General features: G+C 38.0%; 1 protein-coding gene across 4 annotated transcripts in view; it reads left to right on the top strand.

Moving 5' to 3' along the window:
* LOC110097903 (kinesin-like protein KIN-10C) overlaps positions 1 to 19,743 on the top strand; it is a 31,914-nt gene that overhangs the window by 3,995 nt on the left and 8,176 nt on the right. For 3 of the 4 annotated variants that reach the window (XM_028701455.1, XM_020824544.2, XM_028701454.1), the window contains exons 11-15: positions 71 to 117; positions 1,100 to 1,121; positions 1,208 to 1,276; positions 1,379 to 1,417; positions 2,697 to 2,780. In XM_028701455.1, the coding sequence (XP_028557288.1) occupies positions 71 to 117; positions 1,100 to 1,121; positions 1,208 to 1,276; positions 1,379 to 1,417; positions 2,697 to 2,735 (216 nt within the window). In that variant the 3' untranslated portion in view covers positions 2,736 to 2,780. The remainder of the gene's footprint in view (positions 1 to 70; positions 118 to 1,099; positions 1,122 to 1,207; positions 1,277 to 1,378; positions 1,418 to 2,696; positions 2,781 to 19,743) is intronic. The other variant, XM_028701453.1, reaches the window with a different exon arrangement.

The following is a 19,743-nucleotide window of genomic DNA, read 5'->3' as shown; positions in this document are numbered from 1 at the left end:
TAATGATTTGTTCTTACATTTCATGATTTTTTGCATATTTTTATTTCCCTTATCTTTGTATGTTATTTAGAAATCGCTGGTTGATGAATACTTGGTTTTCTTAAACAGTGCTAGCAAGTGAGTATTCTCATCCTCGGTTTAAATTACTTTTTAGTAGTGTTGTTGGTTAAATGTATAGTTTGTTATTCATTATAGAATGTCCAATCTTTTGAAGCAAGATATATCACTTTGTTTTTCGATTTAAAAAAACTATTCAAATCAAACTCTATATGTTGATTTTCTTTCTCAATATCATTCTTATTCATTTTACTTTGACCAGAAAATATAATATTTTTATGCTCTCAAAAAAGTTGTAGCTATAGAGTAAAACATGTGTATGTGCACATACAAAGATCTTGTGATTCTTGAGTAAAATACCAAGAAAAGAAAAAGGCTCGAAGGAGCATGCAAAAAATTTGTTTTACTTGAAGAATATTAATTTGGACTAGGAACTAGATTTTATTGTTCATTGACAATACGTTATGATCCATCCAAGCATTAGAAATAGATAGCTCTTATGCCATACAATACAATCCTTTTTTTAATGATACTCTAAATTTGCATGATCAATAATAATTTTTTACAAGGAAATTTATATATATACCACAAAATTCTCATTTATTTATATATTTAATACATAAATTTTTATCTTATATAATACTCAAATATCTAAATCATATCATATCTTATAAACTATGTATGAAAATATGTGTTTTACTTTAAATAAGTTAAAATTCTCACTAATTTTAACTTATTTAAAGTAAAACACATATTTTCATACATAGTTTAAATATGATTTAACACTAAAGTCATATCTAAGTAGATATAAAGGTTTAGATATTAGATGTACATAAGAATTTTTTGGTATTTATGTAAATTTCCCTTTGTTGTATTTGCAATAAGTTATTTTCCTTCAATTTGCCACACTATATGTTGTGAAATGGGTAATCAATTAGATTTGGTGGAAGTTGACAAAGTTAAGTGTTTTTTGTTTTATTTTATTGATCAATTTAAAAGAAACTAATGCTTTCATATTTGTCTTTAAACTCTTTATTCATAGGGAGGAGCTCAAGCAATTGAAGGTCAACTCAAGACTTTTATTTATAACTCGATGTATTTATGTGGATCTTATTATGGCCTATTGATTGGAAAGGCTATTTTCTTGTAGGGAATTGGGGAGAAGAGAGCAACATATATACTTGAACTTCGTGAAGAGACTCCTGAACCTTTCAAGGAAGTAAGTAGTCATTGTAGGAACAATTTTTACCTTGCTAACATATTCCCTTGTCTACAAACTTGCTGAATCAAAATCTAATTTTGTTTGTCTCTTACTAACCAGATTGATGATCTTAAAGGATTGGGTCTTTCTTCGAAGCAGGTAATATTTTCATTTTAATGACATTCTATTTCAAAATCATTTAAGAGAGTTGATAAAGAAAGAGAGATGCAGAAAAAAAAAATGAAATTATGTAAGATAATTCTACTAGACTAAGCGAAGAGTCTTTGATGAAGCAATGATTTGCAATTATCTGGTATGATCCTAACTAATTCAGCAAAAGTTTCAATAGGACCTAAAACTAGAATGATTCTTTCCTTTGAGGATGCCAAAGAAAATAACTTAATAGAGTAGAGAGTTGGTGGTCTGATTAGAGTGCATAATGGCCCTCAAATGATGAAAATGCTCAAAGGTGGAAAGGGCCCTTCAAAGAAGTTGCAATTTATGGAAAAAGAGTTATACCTAAATACCTCCCATGGCCCTTCAAAGAAGTCACCATTGAGGTGGAAATTATTCTACTTTACTACCTCCCATGGCTACAACTCTTTCCTCATTTAGGCTACACGACTCATCACAGAGGTTGTTGTGATAGATTGCCTTGTTATTTGACTAGCAAAGATTTACCACACCTGCAGTAGGATTGATTAAGGTTTCGTTTGGGACGGCTTTCTTACTTCTTCTTGAAGCGGTTTTCTAGTTCAAAAATTTTATTTTTTGAATTGAAAAGTCGCTTCACGAAGCAGTAAGAAAGCCGTTCCAAACGAAGCCTATATGTTTCATCATCTGTGGATACTGGATTGGTAGAGTTAATAGCATTTAGAAGATATGTGTGTGGGGTTGCTCTATTAGCTACAACAATATGATCCATTGCTGGTTAATGGATGGATAGATACCTGTTGAGATCTTGCTATGTTATTAGGATCCTCTTAATTGATATGAATTTTTTAAAGGCTTCTGAGAGAGTTAATATCTTTGTAGGGTTGTAGCATTAATTGTATATTGGAAATTTTCATACCTATTTCCATTCTTCTTGATTATCCAAAGTCACATACTTCTTCAACCATTTAGGATCCTCTTAATTGATATGAATTTTTTTAAAAAATATGTTAACTAAACTACTTTGATAATTCCTACAATTCTTCCAATCAATGTGGAGTTCATATGGAAATGAAGTCTTGATTTATCATTAGTATTACATGAACTTATTTTCGGGATTGATTTATAGTTTAATTCATGTTTTATTTTCATGATTATTTAATAAAAAAATATCTTCTATAAAGTAATATTTTCCATCTTTTTACATCTTTTTTTTAATTAAAAATGTACTATCATCACTTTGTATGTTAATTTTTTTCCTATTTCATTTATTCTTCCTCTGCAGATCAAAGGCATGATGTCAAAAATACTTGCAGATATCTAGCGAAACTTTGTTTTATGCACTACCATCTTTTAATGAGGTAGTAAGGTAATTTAAACTACCGATGTATTAAATCTTGTTGACATACATTTTTTTGGTACCCTTTCTATCTTCTTCTTAGTGAAACTCTAGCTTCAAGAAATTTCTTCATTATCTTTTCTCCTGGTTTTTGAACCACTTACAACATAGTCATACTTACAAGGTGTGGTCAATAAAATCTGAGCAAAGTCTCAAAGGTAATCGTTGTTTTAACATTGCTTAACTTTCATTACCAAAATTGTTTAATTACATCCAAATTTCCTTATTTATTGAGGCTTTATGGTCAATCAAAGTATGTTTTTCCCCATTGTTTTGCTTGCTCACACCCTAATGCATATTGAACTTCTTCTCTATCATGAAACATGTATTTTCCCAATGTTTTTTAATGGATCTTTGTAAAATTCAAGTTCCTTGTCTCTCTAAACAAAGATTTTTGTGGTGTTCTTTTTGGCATCCATATAAGCAATAAACCTTTGGAGACACCAAAAATCAATTCCTTTAGAGATAATCAAGCTCTTAGTGTTTTTACTATCCATAGGTTATTTAGCTTTAAGCTTCCCTTATTTCCTTAGATTAAGGACTACCAATGTGAAGGATTATTAAAACTTTGGTTTATGAAAATCTTCCTATAAATTTATAATTGCATTCTTCCTATTCCATGATTATTGTGCCTCGATATAATAAAGAAGACCAACCATAGATGCTTGTAATGATGCAACAAAATTTTTTTTTATTGAATTCTTTCAATGCCCCTATGAACTTTATGACATGTTTTCTTTAGGAAAAATTTTCGAAACGAGCATGGTTTATGTCACATTTAGAGGAAGGAGCAGTTTCTTAAAAAAATTTAAAAACGAGCAGATGCGTCACTCGATTTGGCGCATTCTTTGAATGCACCGAACAAATTAGTGCGTTCTTTGAAAGCGCTATTACATTGAGTGCATTCTATAGAATGCGTTAAATAAGATGGCAAATTCATTGTGATCCGCTGTCTGGCCTGCTCATTTTTTATATTTTTCTTGTCCGTAGCAGGGACAAGATCCGCTTAATCCGCGACCTCGCGTGGAAATCAGTGACCTCGTTTTATTCGGGTGGGTGGACGGTAAGGCTGAAGGAGGATTGCTTATAAATAGGGTGTTGGCGTGTTGAAGGAAATGCACTTCACAGACTTCAAGTCCTCTGATTTCAGAAGAAAAGATGAGTTTGTTTTAGTTTTATTAATGTTTTTATGTTAAACTTCTAGTATTATTGTTATAGATTTTATCATGTGTTGGTTAAAGAAAGATTGTATGTTGAAGTTCTAAAAATTTTGTTATAATAAAAAAACTTTGTATTTTTTTTTTGTAGAAAATATTATGTTGAAGTTGTTGAAATTTTGTTTATGTTAAAGTTAAGGTATAGCTCCTCAAGTGAACTTATTTCGTAGTACTCATGATGTAGGACTACACTGCTTAAAGTAATTTGATAAGAGCTTTCACGATTTATTGATTAGAATAATAATGATTAGAACTATTAGCAAATAAAAATAACAAAATAAAACGTAAGAGGTTAAGTTTAGGCTAAGTTATACAATAAGCACTTGAATTATCAAAATAACAAGAGGTTCAACAACATGCAAATGTAATAGATTTCAACCAAAATTCCCTAATCTAACAATAAGATTAGAAACAAATGAAGTGCACTCAGTCCCTACGTTTACTAAGCTCGGCAGAGTTTGGTGAACAAGATCTTCATGAATCACCTATAACCACAATTGAAAAGAGACTAAGAGATTAAAGATTTGGAGGAGAGTTTACCCAAATAATCAGAGGATACGAAGCTTCCGATTTGATCCCAAAAGCACTGGAGGAGGAGTAATCCGCGATGTCAGGGTTTGGGAACCTTGAGGTGGGCAATCATTGACTTCTTGGACAGCAGGGCAGCAAGAATAGGCCAACAAACTGAGTGGACATCAACTGGGAACTTGTAGACAACAACAAGTGATGGTGGGAAACTTTTTTTGGCACTCAAAGACTTCCAACAAAAGTCCAAATATCAATCTGGGCGGCGGGATAGTAGTTTGTAGGGGTGTCAATTCGGGCCAACGGGTCGGGTTCAGGTCAAACTCGGAACTGGCCCGACACAATTCGGGTCAACCTGAACCCGACCCGATTTTAAAAATTGGTCAGGTTTTCAGACCCGAATATGACCCGATACAGGTCCGGGTCAATCCAAACCGACACGAATGACCCGGGGTTGACCCAAAATTACTTGTTTTTGGGTCAAGAATCGGGTCAATCTTTGATTTTCGGGTAAAAATGGGTCAATCTCGGGTTTTCAGGTCAAATACGAATTTTCGTGTCAATTTCGGGTCATTTTCGAGTTGCTGGGTCAACCCGAACCTATTTTTAAAATGGGTTGATTTGTTGAACCCGAACCCGACCGGTTTCGGGTCCGGGTTGACCCGAACCCGAATTTTTTCGGGTTGGGTTTTGGGTCGTGTCAAATATTGACACCCCTAGTAGTTTGCTAAGTCGGAGGGGTCTTGGATAGCCACCAGGAATCTCCCAAAGAGAAGGGACGTGGAGGAAGAGGTTTGGGAAAGGGGCGGGTAGGATTAATTAATGTTTCTAATCAAATCTGAATTTTAATTCATATTTAATTGAAATTGGAAAAGTTTCTTACTAGGATTTGAACAATAGGAAAGTATTTGAATTTCAAAAGTTAATTGAATCCAAATAAAGGTTCTTTCCTAAATGTCATTAGTTATTTTAAGAAGGCTATTAATTGGGAAATTTGAATTTGAAATTCAAATTGAAGATCATGGTGGCCGGCAACTAGGGTGGGTTTATGAGAGTAATGGTGGGTGGTTGGGAGCCGGCGGGTGGGGTGGTGGGTGGAGGATTCCGGCGGCGGTGGGATAGGGAAAAGGCCAGCGGGTGGTGGGAAAGTGAAGAAATATGGCTAGGATGAGGGTGGCCGGCGGAGGGAAGTAGAGAGGCGCGGATGGGTATGGGGAGGAGGAAGAAGAGATTGAACGAAAATAACAATAAAATAAATCACGAACCCAGCCGTCTCCAAGGTTGGTGGGTGATCCGTTTTCCCTCCCTAGGGATCTCTCCAAAGCTCTCTCTTAGAACCTCACAACTCAAAGAACACATGTGCAGGAATTTTCTTGCCATTCATTCATTAACTTCAAAAGAAGAACAATAGGGATATAAATAGCCTTGTATAAAGACTCAAGAAAAGAAAAGGACGACAATGCCCCTAGGGCTTACATACGACCTCCCTTAATAAAAGGGTAAAATGGGAAAGCAAAGAAACACATAAATACTAAAAACTACATAACATAATAAAGAAAAACAAATATATGAAATGACTCAAAAATACATAGACTCGATCGTGGTTGTAGATTGACTGCCACTCTGATATACTTTCCATGCTCTAATAGTCCCCATTATTCTCCCGAGGTGGGAGAAAACTCGACTCCGTCGAGTAAGTATCTCTGGCACTCTCGTAGATCTCCAATGCGATGGGGTCAATCTGCTGCAGCTCCTCACGATCCAACCATGTATCCTCTGACTCGGGCTTGCCTCTCCATGATCAAGTACCTCATTCCTCCACCTTCCTTTGTGGAGATGATGTCATCACTTAGAATCGAGTCCACCTTTTCTTCCATAGGTGATTTGGGAATTTTTGGTAGTGGAGGTAGGTTTGGGTTAACACATGGTGGCTCCGATTGTTTTGTCCCGATCAAAGTGCCCAGCGAGGCCTCCGGTGTGGAGTTCCCAGACAAGAAATTCCCTAAGGAGAGGTGCTAGGGATGCAAAGCTTTTGGGCTTTGAAAATATAACCATCCTCCCACAAGGCTCGTGGTGCTTGTGGACAAGTGAGAGTAGGTCTCCTTTAAGTTGGGGCATTCCAAATAATCTTTCTTTATTTGGTCAAATCACATGACTTCGGCTCTAATCTCAGTGGTAGTCATCATATGATGACTGAGAGCATCAACAGCTTTATTCTCAACTCCTATTTTATGTATAAGGGTATAAGTATACTCCTGAAGGAACTCTACCCAACGACTGTGGCGTGCATTCAACTTCTTTTGGGAGTTGATATGATGCAAAGCTTCTTGTTTGGTAACCCTAATTGTGATTCGAACCTTCCAACAGCATTTCGAGTCCTTGATGTGGATCCATTTGGACTCGGATTGAGTCGATTTTGGTGTCGTTGGGTTTGTATTTTCGAGACGCTCAGTTCGACTATAAGTTTATTGAAATCAGAGTTGAGATGGTCTCCGATTTAATTTTTGAAGTTTCCAACTTGATTTTGTTTTGAGATTCGTGTCGGGTCACCATAATATTTTGATGATATATCAGTTGCTATAATTTCTCATTGATTCATTTAAATCTATTTCAGGTTGACTACCACTATGTGAAGAATTAGTACTATTAATATCCATAGTTTTGTATGAATTTACGTCGTCGTGTCTACAAGGTCCCCTTGGACGAAGCAACCAATGGCTGTCGAGAATGATCCTTTTGTCAGGTTGGGTCGACTACCTCCTCTGACTAAGTAAACCAGGGACCACGATGGCCCGGGACGACGGAATATACCATGTGTTTAATTATTCCGGCCCAATAAAAGTAGACATAGAACTATGACAATGATTGTCAACTCAGGAACCTCCATTGATCCAATAACATGCAAAGAAATAAAAGGAAAAGAGCGAATGGTGTTTAACTATAGATCCTTAAATGACAATACTTATAAGGATCAATACTCGTTGCCTGGAATCAACACGTTGTTGAAGAAAATAGGCAACATCAAGATCTACTCAAAATTTGACCTTAAAAGTGGATTCCATCAAGTTGCCATGCATCCAGACACAATCGAATAGACCATTAATCCATCAGGGCTATACGAATGGCTAGTTATCCAATTCGGCCTAAAGAATGCACCTGCCATTTTTCAACAAAAGATGGATAATTGCTTTCAAAACTGTTCTGATTTCTTGATTGTATATATTGATGATGTCTTAATCTTCAGCAATTCTGAAACAGAACACAAAAGACATCTTGAACAATTCCTGAATACATGAGGGCTTAGTTCTATCCGCAAATAAAATGAAGATTGCTGAGAATCAGATAGAACTCCTTGGCGCCGTCATCGGGAATCGAAAAATTAAGCTTTAACAACATATTATCAAGAGGATTGCTGATTTCCCTGATGAAAAGCTCAAAGAAAGCAAGGAATGCAATCTTGGTTTGGTATTTTAAATTATGCACGATCTTATATACCTAACCTTGGTGTCTTGCTAGGACCACTCTATGAGAAGACATTCCCATATGGCGATAAACGAATCAAGAGTCATGATTGACAATTAATTAAAAAGATCAAGGAGATGGTGCAGAAATTGCCGGACCTTGAAATTCCACTTGAAGATGTTTACATCGTTCTAGAAACAGACGGCTGCATGGAAGGCTAGGGAGGCATCTATAAATACAAGCAAAAGAAACAAGATCCAAAAGGCTTTGAAAGGGTGTGTGCCTACGCAAGTGGCAAATTTCCCACAGTAAAATCCACAATAGATGCTAAAATCCATGCCTGCATGGAGACATTTAGTGCCATAAAAAATCCATTACTTGGATAAGCAAGAGATAACCCTAAGGACTGACTGTCAGGCTACAATTGCTTTCTACAACAAAACATCACAAAACAAACCCTCAAGAGTCCGATGGCTTTCCTTCACGGACTATATCAACGGCTTGGGGATCACAATCAACTTTGAACATATCGAAGGCAAAAACAATATCCTGGCCGACAACCTTTCTCGACTAACGTTTGTTTTATATGCAGGATTCATTCACGAAGAAATATCACAGTTACTAATTTCAGGATGGACTCACATGGAGGCAATTCAGAACGAAGAAGAGCAGGTAAGGCACTTATGGAAGCTAGCACACAACCTGATCAGCAAACACCAACAGCTCGAAGCACAGATTCATGAAGATTTCTGGTTATGTTGTTATCTAACTGCCCTTCATTACTTTCCAATTCTGAAGTTCCATGAAGTTCCAGGATTTTGTGTCCGAGCCGAAATCCTGTAACTTCAGGTTCTAAGAGTCCATCTTGAAGTTCCAGGATTTAGTGTCCGGCATGAAGATTTCTGGTTGTAAAATCAGCTCTTTCTGGATAGTTATAGTTAATGTTTAAAATTACGTATTCGGGTATTGAGGCATTTTTCATTTGTGAGGCGAGGCGTAAGCCTCAAGGCGTTTTGAGGCGTAAGCCTCAAAATCAAAAGATTTCGTAAACATAAAATGATAAATTTGTTATATACTAATGAGTGAATAATATATAACATTAAAAAGCATAAGATATGAAATAAAATCAAAATATCTCAATAATAAGACAACATGAAATATAGTTCAACTCAAAATTCTACTTTCCGAAATCCCAGTATTCTTTTCATTAACATATAATTTCGATTTCCAAAAATAAATAGCAATGACATATCACATAAGAACTCATAAATCATCAGCACTGTCATCACTAAGGGGCTCTTCATTTGCATCATTATTATGATGAACTACTCTCTCCCCTTCCTCCTCTCCTATAAAGTCCAATGTTGGACATTTACTTCAAGATTTATGTAAGTTTTAATATATATAGCGTGAGGCGTAAGCCTCATGCAAGTGAGGCGAGGTGGGCCTCAATGCGGGCCTCAACCAAGTTGAGGCGCAAGCCTCATAAAAAAAACTCGAGGCGTAAGCATCGAGGCGTTTTTTACTGGAATTGCGCAAAGGCGGGCCTCAAGGCGAGCCTCATATTGCGCAATTTTAAACCATGGTTATAGTTAGGTAAAACATAACACACATTGGATAGGCCATCATTTTGCAGTGTTTACAGTGTATTCTCATATTGGTATTTGTAATGAGTGAACAATACGTGCACTTGGAGTAGGGACCTTGTATTGGTTTGTTATGTTCCCAGTCATGGCTGCAATCTTCCTGTTCCTTTGGGAGTGTGATTTTGCAACGCCATCCCCAATCTTCGTTCATCATGAATAGGAGTTTATCAGGAGTATTTTCAAGTGCATTTCTGATATGTACCAGTGTATTTGCACCTTTGCCCTATGAGATGCTGCAAATCGCATCTGTTGGCTTTTCATCGAAATCAATAGAGAGAATATCGTAATCATCTGGTAAATCTAGATTATTGATAATTGCAGTTCTGGCCATGTTGCCTCATTTACTTATGCATTCTCGAGCAAAGTGTCCTTCTCCGCAGATGTAACATCGGCATTTGGTACTTCGGGGCTTATTTTTATTTTTGATGATTATGACATGTGAATCATGCGGCTTACCCTTGTAATTTTTGGATTTGCGTAATCCAAATTTCTTTTGGTTGTTGTAGTAGTCTGAGATTGGAATTTTTCGACATATGGAAAGATCTTTTATGCCTTGTTGTATGGCCGCCTTTTTATAAAGATCTGTAAGATATTGGTAAGTGAACTTAATTCGAGGTAAAACCCTGATGGTATTCCCGGGATGTCTTTGTTTGAATGCCTTTTCAACCTCTTTCCCAAAGATTGGGGGCATATTTTTAAAAAATTTCTCAGATAATTCTGAGCTGATGTATATGCGCCCTGATTTTGCTGCCAAGACTTTGTAATCATTCATGTATTCAAATATGTTTTTGATCTGATTGCATGCTAGCCTTTCCAGATCCAAATAGGCCCGATTTTGTTCTTCAGTAGAGCCTTGGTAAGGATCTTCGAGAGTGATTATTCTTCTTATTTGTGACAGGACATTTTGGGGATCATCAGCGATGTTCACCAGGGCCTTATATTCCGTTTTGTAGGCCATTCTCCATTGGATCCATGCCTTCTTTTCTACTTCACCAAGTAGATTTTCAATGAATAATACATTTGTCTTATTGTTAGCAAATTGTTTATCATTTATCAGGTTCAGGGTAATTGATTCCCATCTGGAAATTACGTCATCGTAGAGTGAGAAATCATCAGGGAGTATCAGCAAAACTCCTTGGTTGTTATGGGCAGATGGGAGTGTCCACATGTTTTGATGGAATGACTTTCGGAAGTGAAAGGAGTTAGGTTTATAGTATTGAAAAGGATATGGTAAGGCTGGATCACTTTGGGTGGAACGGGTAGTGGCTGGTGGATAATTGACTGGTCCCATTACTAGTTCATTTGGTGGGAGATAATTTGAGGATACTAAGGCATATAGATTTTTTGCTTTTGTTGCCATCTTTTGTAATTTGGGATAGTCTAACTCAGCCAATTGGTCATCAATGGTATAGCATGTTTGTGAAGGTCTACCGGTGGCTCCGGTGGTGGATTAAAATCCAGGATGTTGAATGGGGGGTAATCCGTTTCAGGTTCATCCCAACCGGTTGGCTGGATTTGTTCAATCGGGATTTTAGAGGATGCAGGGGGTGTATAAAGGAAAAGATAGGTATATTTACCATGGGTTTATCCAAGTGGTTCGACTGTAGGATCACCAGCAAGATATTGTTCCAAAATAAAATGAGGTTTTGGGTTCTCAGGTTCAGGTTCGGGTTAAAGGTCAGGGTATAGGAAGTCCCCACCACCTTAAGGGGGTGTATAAAGGACAAGATAGGTATATTTACCATGGGTTTTTCAAAGTGGTTAGACTGTAGGATCACCAGCAAGATATTGTTCCCAAATAAAATGAGGTTTTGGGTTCTCAGGTTCAGGTTCGGGCTGAAGGTCAGGGTATAGGAAGTCCCCACCACCTTCCAGGGAGACGATGGAGTGCACAGGGAAATGGAGATGAAGGTAGAGATAATCAGTAAGTGGGGTATCATTGTCAGATTCAGAATTACTAGAGGGATCAGGGGATGGATCCCAGAGTGGGGGATCAGAGTCAATAGTCATAAGAGCAAATTTATCAGGTGTAGAGGAAAGATCTTCAAGAGGTGACGGAGGTGGGGGAACAGGTTCAGGGTAATTGATTCCCATCTGGAAATTATGTCATCGTAGAGTGAGAAATCATCAGGGAGTATTAGCAAAACTCCTTGGTTGTTATGGGCAGATGGGAGTGTCCACATGTTTTGATGGAATGACTTTAGGAAGTGAGAGGAGTTAGGTTTATAGAATTGAAAAGGATATGGTAAGGCTGGATCACTTTGGGTGGAACGGGTAGTGGCTGGTGGATAATTGACTGGTCCCATTACTGGTTCATTTGGTGGGAGATAATTTGAGGATACTAAGGCATATAGATTTTTTGCTTTTGTTGCCATCTTTTGTAATTTGGGATAGTCTAACTAAGCCAATTGGTCATCAATGGTATAGCATGTTTGTGAAGGTCTACCGGTGGCTTCGGTGGTGGATTAAAATCCGGGATGTTGAATGGGGGGTAATCAGTTTCAGATTCATCCCAACCGGTTGGCTGGAATTGTTCAATCGGGATTGCAGAGGATGCTGAGGTGTTTAAAGGATAAGATAGGTATATTTACCATGGGTTTCTCCAAGTGGTCCGACTGTAGGATCACCAGCAAGATATTGTTCCCAAATAGAATGAGGTTTTGGGTTGTCAGGTTCAGGTTCGGGTTGAAGGTCGGGGTATATGGACTCCCCACCACCTTCCAGGGAGACGATGGAGTGCTCAGGGAAATGGAGATGAAGGTAGAGATAATCAGTAAGTGGGGTATCATCGTCGGATTCAGAATTACTAGAGGGATCAGGGGATGGATCTCAGAGTGGGGGATTAGAGTCAATAGTCATAAGAGCAAATTCATCAGGTGTAGAGGAAAGATCTTCAAGAGGTGACGGAGGTGGGGGAACAGGTTGAGGGGTGTAATTGGTAGAGGGTCGAAGAGATCCATTAAGGCGTTGATGAGTATGGAGAGCTTGGGGAACGAGAAGTGACAAGGTGCTATTGGAGGGTCGGAAATTCCACAAACGACCTTGGAGTTCGGAAATAGTGTGGCGTCTGCCAGGAATGGCTAAAATGCCATGGGAGGATAAATAATTGGCAACGCCAGATATATTATAACGGAATCCAGTATAGCTGGTGTTAGTGAGATGAGCCACTAGAGCACGAGTAATAAGTAGGTTGGATTCACCACCTTGCCACTCGTCATATCCATGGGTCATGATGACCAGTTCCACATGATTCATGAAGTCATGAATAGACATCATCAGGTTGGGGGCAATATATACTTGCTGAGTACCGGAGGAGAGATCGATTTCCATGGTGCCAATGATAAAAACATCAGAACGCCATCGTGTGTCTCGAAGGACTATTAAAGCAGTAGTACCAGCATCTTGTCTGTGCAAGGTTTGGATGTGGACCATAATCAAGCCAAGGTGAATATATTGCATGCCTGCTTGAACAAGGCGTTGATATGAGTGATTTCGGATGAAAGGTAGGTTGACTTGATGCTCATCAACAGCAAGAACTCGTTATTCAGAGTAGTGTTGGTAGACGCGATGGTGTTGGGAAGACCATCCATCTTCGTACAGTGTTTCGGCCCGTACCAGACTTGCTCTTTTTCGTTGAGAAATTTGTAACTCTGCTTCTGGGTCAAGTTGAATTTCCAGTGTTGGTTGATATGAATGCCTTCTTGGCATCCTTCTTTGTAGCTCATAGGCTAGCCGGGATCTAAGGCGATATCCACGAATATGGTCTTCAACAATGTTGGAATGTTGCGGTGGATTGGTAACAAAAAGAGATGGTAGTAGAGTCGAAGTGGTAGATCGTGATGACGAAGCCATCTAGACGGCTTTTTGTTTCTCTGCAAGAAGTATTTTCTTTGGGTCTTGGAAGACAAATAGCTGTCCTTTTGTTTTAGATATTGTTGGGATTGTCTTATTTTCTCCAATAGACAAGTTTTGTAATTGTGTTTGTAGATACGAGAGGGATTGCTCAAAGGAATGAGCTGTTGTGATAGGGGAAATTTGTAATTTCCTAATTTGTTCTTCTAAATCTCTAACCTTTTTAAGATTTTGTAACAACAGGTGTATAATAGTGTTGTTCTACTTAATTAAAGTGTTTAAGCAGGTAGCACTACTATTACAACTTTCAGATGGATTAACAAACCCAAGTGCAGGGGGTTCGATATTCTCTATTGCCTTTAATGCAGTCTTATAACCTGTGCTGGAACCTGATAGTCGCCAATCAGACATGAACTCGTCAGTTTATGAGTAGTTACTTTTATGTTTTCCCTAAAATCGTGTGGTTTTACTGTTAATAGATTCAATATCCATACTAAGTTCTAGTGTAATCTTGAATTATCCTGTTCACCTCAGGCCAGCGCCTAATGTTCTCGGCAATCTCAAGTAGCCACACGGGTTACTAACTTATAAATCAAGGCACCGCGTCTTAGTTTGGAATTATTTCCTTTAACAAGTAATCCCAGTTAATTCTAGAAAAACATTGCCAGTATTTTACTCATGTAACTTCTTAGTTTCTGCCCAATTAGGTTCTGATACCAGAGAGTTTTACTTTTAGGATCATGGGCTTGGGGTTTACAGAAAACTTTTTTCCCTTATATTAAACACATTTAAAAAGCAAATCATATTAAGAAGCAAATCATAACTGCATATTATAAACGGAAAGATTTCGAAAAGACTTACAAAGACTTACAAGCTTTAAGCTAAGACAACAAGCTTCAAGGAGAAAACTTCAGCTGAAGGGGCTGTGTATTTTCACCCTTAACACACAATGCCTTATAGGCAAAATCAAACCGGAAACCATATTATAAAACTATGGGCCGCGCCTGGTTTTTGATAATGGTTTTAGTACACTAATAATTGTAGTATAATAATTGAGCATGTGATTCTTGGTGGAATCTTATGCTTTTTATTTTGGGTGCTGCTTATCTTGTTGTACTGGGCCCACCATCTGCTTTACACTATAGTTCTGCATGATTTATTGATTAACTTTTCTAGTAGGTCCATGAAGCCATCTAATTCTTCTTCGTTTTGTCGGGCAGGTTGCAAAAGGTCCTTGTATGAGTTATCTTTGTGGCTCCACTGTCTGCAGTATTCCGTTTTATTCTCGTACATACTTTGTAAAATACGTATTTCTTTAAGTACAGTGTATGCCTGTTCTGTTTCAAGACGTTTTGCTGCTCTACGTAACTAATCCGGTGTGGGAAGTGAGATTGGAAATTGGAATGATTTCCATAATATCTCTTTATGTACATCATTCTTCTGAAAGATTTCTGGTTGTGCTGTTGCTTTTGGGTATTCAGTGATTTTTTCGTCTTCATCAAAGTACTTTCTAAGTACTTGTGGGTCAATTTCCTTGATTGGGTCTGCCGAATTTCTCTGGGCTCGGGCTTGAGCTGTATATTCTTTGTAGACTTCTTGAATTCTATCAGCATTCTTGCTTGTTCTCCTGTGCTCTGTGCTTCGAGCTGTTGGTGTTTGCTGATCAGGTTGTGTGCTAGCTTCCATAAGTGCCTTCTCCGCTCTTCTTCGTCCTGAATTGCCTCCATGTGAGTCCATCCTGAAATTAGTAATTGTGGTATTTCTTCGTGAACGAATCCTGCATATAAAACAAACGTTAGTCGAGAAAGGTTGTCGGCCAGGATATTGTTTTTGCTTTTGATATGTTCAAAGTTGACTGTGATCCCCAAGCCGTTGATATAGTCCATAAAGGAAAGCCATCGGACTCTTGAGGGTTTGTTTTGTGCTATTTTGTTGTAGAAAGTAATTATAGCCTGACAGTTGGTCCTTAGGGTTATCTCTTGCTTATCCAAGTAATGGATTTTTAGGGCACTTAATGTCTCCATGCAGGCATGGATTTAAGCATCTATTGTGGATTTTACTGTGGGAAATTTGCCACTTGCGTAGGCACACACCCTTTCAGAGCCTTTTGGATCTTGTTTCTTTTGCTTCCATTTACAGATGCCTCCCCAGCCTTTCATGTAGCCGTCTGTTTCTAAAATGATATAAGCATCTTCAAGTGGAATTTCAAGGTTTGGCAATTTCTGCACCATCTCCTTGATCTTTTTAATTAATTGCCAGTCATGATTCTTGATTCGTTTATCGCCATGTGGGGATGTCTTCTCATAGAGTGGTCCTAGCAAGACACCAAGGTTAGGTATATAAGATCGTGCATAATTTAAAATAGTTAACCAAGACCGCATTCCTTGCTTTTCTTTGAGCTTTTCATCAAGGAAATCAACAATCCTCTTGATAATATGTTGTTGAAGCTTAATTTTTTCGATTCCCGATGAAGACGCTAAGGAATTCTATCTGATTCTCAGCAATATTCATTTTGTTTGCGGAAAAAACTAAGCCCTCATTTTCTACTACCTTCAAGAATTGTTCAAGATGTCTTTTTGTGTTCTGTTTTAGAATTGCTGAAGATTAAGACATTGTCAATATATACAATCAAGAAATCAGAACAGTTTTGAAAGCAATTATCTATCTTTCGTTGAAAAATGATAGGTGCATTCTTTAGGCCGAATGACATAACTAGTCATTCATATAGCCCTGATGGACTAATGAAAGCTGTCCATTCGATTGAGTCTGGATGCATGACAACTTGATGGAATTCACTTTTAAGGTCAAATTTTGAGTAGATCTTGTTGTTGCCTATTTTCTTCAACAGCGTGTTAATTCCAGACAACGAGTATTAATCCTTACAAGTATTGTCATTTAAGGATCTATAGTTAAAGACCATTCGCTCCTTTCCTTTTATTTCTTTGCCTGTTATTGGATCAATGGAGGTTCCTGAGTTGACAATAATTGCCATAGTTCTATGTCTACTTTTACTGGGCCGAATTACTTTGAGTCATAGCATATCATCAATGTGTCGTTTAAATTGGGCTTGCATTAGTGGTGTTACATGCTTGAGGGGTTTATCTTGTATGGTTAAATCAAGGTTAATAATGTCAATCTTGTAAGTTACCTGGATTTTGGCCCAGTGACGTAATGGATATTCGCCAATTGTCTTTAAGCTTTTGTAATATGGCTTTGAACTTCTGTTAGAATGTGTTTCTTGCTATTTAACGGTTGGAACACACCCATTCGGGTTGGAGATCGAGGTATAGATCGTAATCAACTTCTCCAAGCTGCTTTGCTGTAATTTCGAGGTCTAGCGTAGTGTAGACAGGAGTGACTTCTTTATAAAATGTCACCATATTACCTTCAATTCGTACTCCTCCGTTTAAGCTTCATAGAAAATTACATCCCAATAACATTTGGATACCGTCGTTTGTGCTCATGTCAAAATAGTATATTAGAGGAATTCGAAATTTGTTATCACCAATGATCATGGATCCATTTTTTACTTTCATTTTTGATTGAGATATGGAGTTAACTCCATTAAAAGATACCTGATAGTTGAGTTCTTCTCTGGCAGCCTCTAGGATATCTAGGTTGTTGACGCAGCATGAAGTGGCGCCAGTATCCACAATTGCCCGGACACTAAATCCTGAAACTTCAGGTATTGCAAAGAAAATTACTATATTGAAGAGGCGATTTAGCACCTTCTTCGAGGGTTGTTTTGCACTTTCTTTGACAACTTTTGGCATTATTCTGGTTTCATTTACTTCTTCATATTCTTCGAGCAATTCCTTTCCTTTATCATGCAAAAGAAGTTCCTTCCTTGATTCTTCTAGCTGCTCGCTCATCATTTTCTGAACTTGTTCCTTCAATCTTTTATTTTCTTCGGCCAGATGATCAGAGTATTTGATCAACTCTTGGATCAGGTTGTCCTTAGATTGATAGGGCTGTAAAATCAGCTCTTTCTGGATAGTTATAGTTAGGTAAAACATAGCACACATTGTACAGGCCGTCATTTTGTAGTGTTTATAGTGTATTCTCACGTTGGTATTTGTAATGAGTGAACAATATGTACACTTGGAGTAGGGACATTGTATTGGTTTGTTATGTTCCCAGTCATGGCTGCAATCTTCCCGTTCCTTTGGGAGTGTGATTTTGCAACGCCATCCCCAATCTTCGTTCATCATGAATAGGAGTTCATCAGGAGTATTTTTAAGTGCATTTCTAATATGTACCAGTGTATTTGCACCTTTGCCCTATGAGATGCTGCAAATCACATCTGATGGCTCTTCATCCAAATCAACAGAGAGAATATCGTAATCATCTGGTAAATCCAGATTATTGATAACTGCAGCTCTGGCCATATTGCCTTGTTTACTTTTGCATTCTCGAGAAACGTATCCTTCTCCGCAGATGTAGCATCGGCAATTGGTACTTCGGGGCTTATTTTTATTTTTGATGATTCTGACATGTGAATCATGCGACTTACTCTTGTAATTTTTGGATTTGCGTAATCCAAATTTCTTTTGGTTGTTGTAGTAGCCTGGGATTGGTATTTTTATATTATTTTTGTATATGGAAAGATCTTTTATGCCGCGTATGCCGCTTTTTTAAAAAAGATATGCCAAGATATTGGTAAGTGAACTTAATTCGAGGTAAAACCCCGATGGAATTCCTGAGATGTCTTTCGTTTGATGCTTTTCAACCTCTTCCCCAAGGATTTGGGGATCTTTTTTTAAAGAATTTCTCAATATATTCTAATCTGATGGACATGCTCCCTTATTTTGCTTGCCAGACTTTGTAATCATTCATGTATTCAAAATGTTTTTTGATCTGATCGCATGCTAGCCTTTTCCAGATCCAAAATAGGCCGAATTTTGTTCTTCAGTAGAGCCTTGGTAAGGATCTTCGAGAGTGATTATTCTTCTTATTTGTGACAGAACACTTTGGGTATCATTTTGGGGCCCATATTCCGTTTCGTTAGGCCATTTTCCATTGGATCCATGCCTTCTTTCTACTTCATCCAAGTAGATTTTCAATGAATAATATACCTTTTGCCTATAATAACGAAATTGTTTATCATTTATCAGGTTCAGGGTAATTGATTCCCATCTGGAAATTACGTCATCGTAGAGTGAGGAAATCATCAGGGAGTATTAGCAAACTCCTTGGTTGTTATGGCAGATGGGAGTGTCCACATGTTTTGATGGAATGACTTTCGGAAGTAGAGAGTTAGGTGATTAAGTATTGAAAAGGATATTAGGAAACTAGAGCACTTTGGGGTGAACGGGGGTAGTGGCTGGGGATAATTGATAGTGACCCATTATGGTTCATTTGAGTGGGAGATAATTGAGGAGACTGAGAGCATATAGATTTTGTCTTTTGTTGCATCTTTCATAATTTGGGATAGTCTAACTCAGCCAATTGGTCATCAATGGTTAGCATGTTTGTGAAGGTCTACCGGTGGCTCCGGTGGTGGATTAAAATCCGGATGATTGAATGGGGGTAATCCGTTCAGGTTCATCCCAACTGGTTTGGGCTTGATTGTTAATCGGGATTGCAGAGGATGCGGGGGGTGTATAATGGACAATATAGTATATTTTACCATGGGTTTCTCCAAGTTCGTACCGACTGTAGATCAACCAGCAAAGATATTGTTACCAAATAAAATGAGGTTTTGGGTTCTCAGGTTCAGAGTGAAGTCGGGGTATAGGGAGATTCCCACCACCTTCTCAGGGAGATGAGATGGAGTGCTCGGGAAAAGGAGTATGAAGTGTAGGAGCATAATCAGGTAAGTGGGGATCATCATCAGTCAGATTCAGATTACTTAGAGGCGATCAGGGGTATGGATCCCATGAGTGAGGGGATCAGCAGTCAATAGTCATAAGAGCAAATTCATCAGGAGTAGAGCAAAGAATCTTCAAGAGGTGACGGAGAATGGGGGAATAGTTGAGCGGTCTACTAGGAAAAGGAGAGTCGAAGAATTCCATCAAGCGTTGATTGGATATGGAGAGGCTTGTGAGAACGAAGACAGTGCAAGTGGCTATTGAGGGTGGAATTCCACAACTGACCTTGGATTCGGAATAGTGTAGGGTCTGCACAGGAATGGCTAAATGCCATGGGGCTAAATATATTGGCAAAGCGCCAGGTTATATTTAACAAGAAGTCCAGTTGGCGTGTTAGTGAAGATGAGCCACTAGAAGCACG

The sequence above is a fragment of the Dendrobium catenatum genome, unplaced genomic scaffold (assembly GCF_001605985.2).
Source record: "Dendrobium catenatum unplaced genomic scaffold, ASM160598v2 fragScaff_scaffold_1720, whole genome shotgun sequence".
NCBI lineage: Eukaryota > Viridiplantae > Streptophyta > Magnoliopsida > Asparagales > Orchidaceae > Dendrobium > Dendrobium catenatum.
This window is presented reverse-complemented; position numbering and strand designations above follow the sequence as displayed.